The sequence below is a fragment of the Corylus avellana genome, chromosome ca3 (genome assembly GCF_901000735.1).
Source record: "Corylus avellana chromosome ca3, CavTom2PMs-1.0".
In the NCBI taxonomy this organism is placed as follows: domain Eukaryota; kingdom Viridiplantae; phylum Streptophyta; class Magnoliopsida; order Fagales; family Betulaceae; genus Corylus; species Corylus avellana.
Genome location: NC_081543.1, coordinates 17,913,000 through 17,921,996, shown reverse-complemented (window position 1 = coordinate 17,921,996; position 8,997 = coordinate 17,913,000). Strand labels below are relative to the sequence as shown.

Here is an 8,997-nt window from a genome sequence, read left to right as displayed (position 1 = left end):
TACATGAAAGGTGAATGATCTCGGAGGCAAGGTTACGGTGGAGGATGCGTCTCGTGGGGCCATAGAACAGGATGATGATGATGCGATGCTGATTTCATATTTTTCCAACTCTATCCCACGATTCCTTAATTTTATAGCGCAAGCAATATTCATTACATACCACAGAATCCTTCTCCAAATGGTCAATCGATGTATCTTCCCTCAAACAGCAGCTAAATTCAATTCTTCTAATTTAAAAATTTTGTCAAGTCAAATATCTCTCTAAAAAGTCTTCCCAAATTAGATCAAATATCTTTTCTTTATTGAAGTGCACATTAAAAAAAAAAAAAAAACTCTCCACGTGAGAATTTAATTTCATTGAATAGAAAAGTGATATACTTTCAATTCTCGAATCGAAAGTCATCCCAGAATCTCCGAAAGCACCACAAATTGATTTCCAATTGTCTTCAACAAGCAATTAATTTAATTGGAAGTAATTCAATGGAAGACTTTAGAAAATCCTTCTTTTCACTTTGTTTCCATTCAACACTAACTTTTCACTTATAACTTTATCAATTGATGCATCGTTCACCCTGCAACTTTTTCAATTCGTGACCAAAGTTTTACACCCTACGTCATAGCATCTTCTCTCTTTTTCTCCTTTAAATCCATGCTTTCCTTCTTAATTTCTTCTAATTCTTTTCTTTTCTCAATTTCAACCTCTGGTTTATTAACAACCGAAGCTGATTGCCCCTCCATTTCAGAAGCTTTGGGGTTTTTAAGTTGCTCTTCTCATTAAATCATTTGATTATCTCATGTGAATAAATATATATTACCCTTTCTTTTTCATGGATTTTTTTTGAAACACATTTTGAGGATTATCCCCTGTCCGCATTCCTTGCATTAGGAATTTGGATTGGGTTAAAAGGTCTCGTGACAGTTATGCCCCTATCCTTGTTCTCTAGTTTGGTGTTTAAACCGCTTTATGTGGTCCTTGTTAATAGGATTAGGTTAACTTTTGCTGTTTAGTTGTATTATATGCACTATAATTTTTGTTTTGAGTCTGTTATTGGGAATCCACCCATTCTCAGTATTTTGATCCTTGAAACCCTTCTCCCAATTTGCTTACAAAAAAAAAAATCGCATACTTTTAAAACTTTGAAAATCATAATAGGATCTATCTTCACATAGTTGAGATGAAATTTTATTCAATCAACAATTATGAAAACAGAACCGATGCATGCCTTTCATTTAGGCTACAAATCCAAATCCTAAAATTACAATTATCCTAAAACAAATTAAATAAGAACTCCTAATCCTTAAGGGATAATAATTCTTAATTATTACAAATAAAGACATCTAATTTCTAATGAATTAAAACCCAAACATCATAAACCAATTAAAACATGTGAAATAAATCCTAAAGATGATTCTGCCATCACCATCACCATCACCATCACTCCTCCTTGCGGATATCTTGAGCAACTGCTGCTGTCAATTTTGATCACTGGTGCACTACAAAACTCCACTAATAAGATGTAGTCAGCAATGACTGCATTAAGGTCATGGCTTCCTGCCGCTTCCAAAAGCTAGGCTAACAATAAAGAATGCTCAAAAATCAAAGTGCATTCATTCCTGTAATCATTTATAAAAATTTGCCCGTAGACTTTCCATCTCCATATCAAATTTAATCTTTGCATAACATGGAATCTTTTGAACTGGCCTTAATCTATCTATCCAGTGACTATTATAAGAATACAACAGATCCCTGTGATTTAAATGAAATATTAAGCCCAACTAAAACAATGCCGGCACTACAAGAAGTAGAACCTCCCTAACCTTCACAGTAAACAGAGCCAGTGCCACAGTTGCAGCCGCAGCCGCGTACCTAATCCATGACTCCTCTCACGTTGAATTCCAAAGTGTTGTCTCTTTGATCAACGAACTAATAAAGAAAAAGTACCCAAAAGAGATTATGACATCCATTTCGGAGTAACATTTCACATTATATCTCTTGATGCACAAGGCAATGGCCAGAAGCCTTTAAATGAGGGACCAAGATCCTCTCCATTTCAAGTGAAATGGATACTAGTCAAGATTTAAAATTAATGCATCTAAACGGAGTAGATGATTCTACATTTTTTTTAAAAAAAATACGTGCCAACATTGACTTCATGTATACCATTAGATGCACTAATTTTAAATCCTGACCATGGAATTGATATACACCCCAACCTTCACAAGTCACTGCTCTGAAGCAACAACATTTCAATAGTCCCCAAAAGTACAGGAATGCAGGAGCCTCGTACCAGATCCATCTTATAACGTTTGTATTCCAAAGTGCTGCCTCTGATCAAAGAACCAATAATGACAACGTAAGCATAAGATACATGACATTCATTTCAGTGTAACATTTCATATTATATCTCCCTGACACACAATGCAAAGGTCACAAGTCTTAAAATGAGGGGGTGTATTTAGCAATATAAAGCAAAGCATTGAACAAGGAGAAACAAGCTACAGTTGCTAGTAAAGCTGCATTATGTGATCTAACTCTGTGGGCGAACAAGAGCAAACCATGGCAAAAGTGATTCTGGGCTCATACAACTTGAGTTATTTACTGACTCGTCTCAAAGAAAGAACCAGCATGCTTGTAATCAGTTGCATAACATATATTACTGTTTGCTTACTTAGATATCCACCTTGCTATGGCTAAGTGTTAACAATCTAAGGAACTAATCTTAATAAATTGAGTCTGTAAAAGGGAACAGCTGACGTATCTTCATCACGTTTATTTGAATTTCATTCTAATATCAAATGAATGTGCATGAATCTTCATCCACCAAAATAAAACTAAGGTAAATCTTCATTCACCAAAATAAAACTAAGGTGTAAAGAGACATGCTGAACTCACTGTTGTCACAAAATTGTGTTCCATTTACTGAGAAAGGAAAAGTAAAACAAAGAAGAATATTAAATGAAAAGACTATACAAGGAAAAAATATTAGCTAAGGTTCTACTCTCCTCAAAACCCAATGACACTGTTTTAAGGTTTAAATAATTCTTGAAAGACTGCAACAGCCCAGACAAAAATTACTTGCACAAATTTCTTCCACCAAAGTGTAAATATGTATGTTTTACTTTACACGACTCTATTTGATACCAGTAACTGCATATCAGTTACAGGCCCCCCTCTCATTGTCTCCATCAATGCTTTTCACCTTTGTAAGCGTTTGGAAATAGCACACAGTTTATGTTTTTTGCTTGTCTAACTTGGTTTTATTCTCTCTTTTCTTCTTACTTCCATTCTACAAGTGCAGGAGAAATTAGAATAACTAAATGCATACTTCTCCACAACTTATCCCATTCATTTCGATGATGATAAATGATTGCCATGCATTATCAAATATAATCCTGAATTCCTATACCTACCACGGACAAAAATGGATCCAATGGATCCAAAATTCCACTTCTGTGGTCATTCTTTTGCATCATCTACAGATTACTGATTACTTCAAATTGTCATACATTGTTATGTAATATTCCAAATTCAAGCAATGGGTACTGTGGCTGGATGCCAAAAGCACAACATAGCAACCATTTTCCAAACATTCTTATGAGGAACTTGGACAACCCATTGAAATGAAATCTTTTTATTATTATTATTATTAATATTTGAAGGCTCATATTCATCTTTTATGGCGGAGTCATCTAGCGAAATGAAGCCAATGACACGTAAACAAATCATATTACACATAAAAAGATCAACAAGCACTATCTATTAAAAGAAGGAAAAACTACATTTATTCCCTCAAACTTGCACTCAAATTGCAATGTCCCCAAAACTTTAAAATGTTGCAATTGACCCTCTACACTATCTAGCCATTTTATTTAGCCCCTTCCGTTAGGATTTTTTCTTAAATCCGACAAAAATTTTAAAAAATCAAAATAATACCCTTGCATCACATAAAAAAATATTTTTTTTGTTTTAAAAAAAAAAAAGAACCATTGTGGGAGGAGACCCATGGCCAGGCCGTGAGTCTCCATGGCTAGGGAAGGTTTTCTTTTAATCTAAGGGCATAATTGTATTTTCTGAAAAATAAGATAGGAGTATAATGGAATTTTACTCATTTAACGTCGGATATAGCAAAAAATTCTAACGATGGGGGCTAAGTGATAGGACTAGCTAGGTAATCTGGGGGGGGTGGTGTCAATTACAACATTTTAAAGTTTGAGAGCACATTGCAATTTGGGTGTTTGTTTGAGGAAGGTAAGTGTAGTTTTCCCTTAAAAGAAAAAAATAATTCTACATAGGCAATGAAGACGAATAACTTAAATAAATATAGGAAAATAAATTCAATTTAATCTATGCAATACAAACTAGCCCATGGAATAATTACATTCTAGGTACATCCAATGCCAATGTTATTATGGTATTAAGATTTCCAATGATGCAAGATTGATTGATGTTTTTTTTATAAGTCTTACAATGCATAGGTTCATAGTTTTTTTGATAAGTACGGTTCATAGTTAAGAACAAGTAAGATGATAAAGAAAGATAGTTCATACCATCATTGTCAACTTTTTAAAATTTTCTCAATATCTTCCTATATAGATAAAGTGAAGTTAAAGTTCAAATTTTACGGTGGATTAAGACAAGGCAAAATCTTATCTATTTACCAAAAAGGCTCAATTACACTGGCAATCCAACAAAAGGTCAGATTTATGTTAATCATGTTAACTTGTAAGAGAAATTAATAAACAACGCAGGGAATATTAATATATCAATTAGAATCTATTCGGTTTTTAGTGTTGCCATATTCGATGGTCAAAACAATGGTTGTAAGTCCTCATGTCTTAGGGTTTAGGTTGACTTCAAAACAATGTAAATTTGTGAAGAGTAGAGAGTCTCGTTAGCAAGTCTGTTAGAAATGCATCATGTACTAGACAACCGGAGACACTTACCAAGGCACTAGACAAAAGCCCCTTGATTCACCTAAACAAATACAAAGTTAAAATGTATGAAACCAAGTTAAAATTAAATAGATGGATTCATTTCATGAAAAAAAGATTCCAATCAAGGCCATAAATTCAGGAAGAAAAAGAAATTCTGTAATATGCAACGTATCTTTAAGCAATAATCAGACCATTATCAACTACAGTAACTGGAATGTGGAAACCACCAACATGTTGCTATACCAACATACCTACCGTTACGCCCCTTGATTCGTATCTTCCTTTCCCTCTTCTTTTTTCAACTCCTGTTCGTCCTGATGCGCCACATCATAGGTAGCGTGGAGACCAATGAAGAAATAGTAGATGAGCATTACTGCGCTGCAAATAAAGAACCTCCAGAATGCCACAGAACCAAGTGACCCAATAAGAAAAATATTCATCCCAATGGACAATGAAGGCAACCACGGAACAAGAGGAACCCCCCAAACCTTTGGAGCTTGGTGCTTTGGAAGCAGCGCCATTGCCAGAGTCCCCAAAAACCAAACTAAACCAGTCACTACATACCCAATCCACCCTCCCCTATTCAAATTCCAAAGTACCGTTCCTCCAATGCAAGATCCAATAATAACAAATAAGCATACAAGGAATTTAACCAAACTGGGTGTCACATCCCTGACATAATATCGCCTCACAAGCAATGCAACTGCAATAAGCATAAAAATGAAGAGTGTACTGAACGAGAAAACACTCGACAACACATCCAAACTGGAGAAAAATGCTACAATTACACTAGTTATGGTTACCAATAGAGTAGCATAAATGGGAGTACCAGTCCTTGGGTGCACAAGAGCGAACCAGGGCGGAATCATATGAGCCCTTGCAATCTGAGTCGTGTATCGAGCTTGCCCCAGAGATCCAACCAACAAGCTAGTAGTCATCCCCTTCAGTGCACATATACTCACTAAATACTTGGCCCAATTCATGCCAATTTTACCAAAAGCAGCCGAATACGCCGCGTCCCTATCAATCTCAGTGTATTTCTCCATCATTGTCAATGCCAAAGCCATCAAGCAATAAACCACAGTGATCACAGCCATGGAACCAATCAACCCCAGAGGTATATCCCTTGAGGGCCGCTTAGTCTCCTCCGCCATCGTCGCCACCATATCGAACCCGGTATAAGACCAATACACAACTGCAGCAGCCCGGAAAACACCCTTTGCTCCCATTGGAAAAAAGGGGACCAAATTTGAGCTCTTGGCATGGACAAACCCAACCACTATGATAAACAAAATGGCAATAGCGCTCAATATGCAAGTAACCCAGTTTAGGAAAGATGCCCTCTTTGTTCCACTCATCGCTATGGTATTGGCAACTAGAAGCACTCCAACAGCAACCGGATCTAAAAGATCAAAACCTTCGGCTAAGGAACTTACCTTAAAGCGAAGAAAATCGGGGTTGTTCTTGATCATACTGGCGAAGTAGGAAGACCATGCTCTGCCCAGCCCGGCCGCGCCGACTACGGCCTCCAAGAGAATATTCCCGGCGGCAATGAAGGCGATGAAGTCGCCCAACTCCACGCGCAGGTAGGAGAAGGAGCCCCCGGCGACAGGGATCTCGACGGCGAACTCGGTGTAGCAGAAGGAGGAGAGCAGAGCAGAGAGGCCGGAGACAGCGTAGGAGAGGACAATGGAGGGGCCGGCGTCATCGTGGGCTTCGAGGCCGGTGATGGTGAAGATGCCGGAGCCGACGACGGAGCCGAAGCTGAGCCAGACAAGGTCCCACCAGTTGAGGCACTTGTGCATGTTGTGCTCGCTGGCCTTGCGGAGCTCCACCAGCTCGAAGGCGTCGGTGGAGCGGTGGAGGAGGCGGTCCCTAAGGCGGGAGCAGGTGTGGGAGAGTGCGGCCTTGTAGGATGCGAGGCTTTGGAACGAGGCTTCTGGGAAGAAGTCTTGCTTGCTCCATCGCCAGTAGCTTCTACCAGGAGGCCCTGAGTGTTGTTGCTCAGGCCGCACATCCATGCTAGCGGCTCAAAGAGAGGCTGGTTGGGTTGCTTTTGGTTCAGAGAGATTGGTAAGGATTTAAACAGCGACAACCGGCGGACGCCATTGATATAATTTTGGGGAAACTTAGGGCCGCTTGGGAGTTCAATTTTAATAATTACGATTTTAAAAATTGTATTTTTAAAAATTGCGTTTTTAAAATCGCACATGCGTTTGGTGAAACATGCTAAAAAGTATTTTTTTTATCAAATGAGTATTTGGATAACATTAACATATAATTGCGGTTTCATGACCAAATTACCAATAAGGACATTTCTTTATAACAATAAAATAACTAACATTGTCTATAAGCCTCCATTTTTAACACCTATGCAAACAAAAATATGACTTATAATTTGACATTAACTTTGAGTTTTCTACTTAGGCAATTATATATTGCTATATTACTTGTTTCTATATGCTTTTTTGTTTTTGTATTTTTTTTTTCCTGAAACATATTCCAAACAGACATATGATAAAAAATACAAGAACAATCCATCAAATTAAACTAATAATGTTTATCAAATTTAATTGTTACATAATTCACCAATAATTTAAATTAGTACTTGATAAATCACCAAAAAAAACTTAAAGGACATTAAAAATTAGCCTAAAACATAAATAACAAAGCACTGTTTACAACCCACAAACGGATCGGGCTATATTGTCACGAACCACTTTCATCTCCTCGTCATGTATATTGTCAATGTTTTCCTGACTGTTACTCCTTACATCATCATCATCATTATTATCGAAGTTATCTTTATCCCACTTAAACCCCTTATCCTTTATGTCATGTATTCTAATAAAATTATGAAGGACCGCGGTAGCAACCACAATGAGCATTTGGTCGTTAATATCATAAGATGGCATTTGCCTTAAAATATGCCACCTATTCTTCCACACACCAAAAGTTCGTTCTATAACACTTCTAAGTGATGAGTGAATATAATTAAACCTCTCCTCTATCCCATTTCCTCGACCAGCTTGTCGAAAATCGAGAAGGTGATATCTGTCCCCTTTGTAAGGTGTCAAGTACCCTTTCATTAAGGGGTATCCAGCATCAACTAAATAATATTTTCCTACACACGATAATAATAACCATATATGAGATGTACATAAACAATATGCATTCATAATCAATAAGATTAAAAAAATACTATACCCGGTGGTGGTTTAGGAAAGTTTGCAGATGGTTTACGAATAGCATCTAAAAAAATACGTGTATCATGTGCCGCACCTTCCCATCCTACCATAATAAATGTGAAAAGTAAATCAAAATTACATGCCGCCATCACATTTTGAGTTGGTGTTCCTTTCCTTCCAATGTATGGAATTTTCTTATCCTCTCTAACAACAACTGGGATATGTGTTCCATCAATGGCACCGATACAGTCCTAAAATACACATGTCATTAAATTTTAGATACTTATTAAGCTACTTTAACAAAATGTAAGCACACATTGAGCAATATTGATAAACAAATAAAATAAGTACCTTAAAATGTGGCCAATACAATGGATTGTGCCGAATTTTTTTGGGAACTTCACTGAAGGTGGGATCAGAAGGTTTGATGAGATCCATTGCCATTAGGTTAAGCGCTTTCAGAACTGTATGAAAATGTCTATGTATAGTCTCACCAGAATGTTGAAACCTTTCTTGAACCATTCTATTACATGATCCTTGTGCTAGAATAAACAAACATATACTTACTGACTCTTCTAGTCTAATATGCCTCGTGTGCTGAAGTCCATATGTATGTTGCAGAACATTACATAATTGAAAGAAAATACGTGGTTTCATTCTAAACATATCATGACATATAGTCTCATTTCCAGTCATCATATGTATCAACCACCTATATCCAGTTTCTTTAGAATTTCTATAAGGTTGTTTATCAATGTATTTAATGGCATACGTCACTACTGCACGACATCCAGCAAAAACAAGATGGTAAAATTCATCATCACTATCATCATCATCATTCTCGTCATTATCATGAAAATGATCATCATTACCA

At 36.9% G+C, this 8,997-nt stretch overlaps 1 protein-coding gene across 8 annotated transcripts; it reads right to left on the bottom strand.

The window, feature by feature from the left end:
- Positions 1–1,157: 1,157 nt before the first annotated feature.
- On the bottom strand, positions 1,158–7,063 carry LOC132175483 (cationic amino acid transporter 8, vacuolar). 8 transcript variants are annotated; one of them, XR_009439431.1, is made up of 3 exons: positions 5,187–7,063; positions 1,819–2,328; positions 1,158–1,573 (listed from the first exon to the last, which is right to left on the bottom strand). XR_009439431.1 is itself a non-coding variant. In XM_059587444.1 (3 exons), exon 1 carries the CDS (start codon positions 6,954–6,956, stop codon positions 5,193–5,195), a length of 1,764 nt encoding a protein of 587 aa, XP_059443427.1. In that variant the 5' UTR covers positions 6,957–7,063; the 3' UTR covers positions 1,158–2,328; positions 4,945–4,975; positions 5,187–5,192. The 8 variants fall into 8 exon arrangements, 6 of the variants coding, with proteins under 6 accessions (XP_059443427.1, XP_059443428.1, XP_059443429.1 ...); XR_009439433.1 differs by having other exon boundaries at positions 1,158–1,568; XM_059587444.1 differs by adding an exon at positions 4,945–4,975 and having other exon boundaries at positions 1,158–2,328.
- Positions 7,064–8,997: the final 1,934 nt, after the last annotated feature.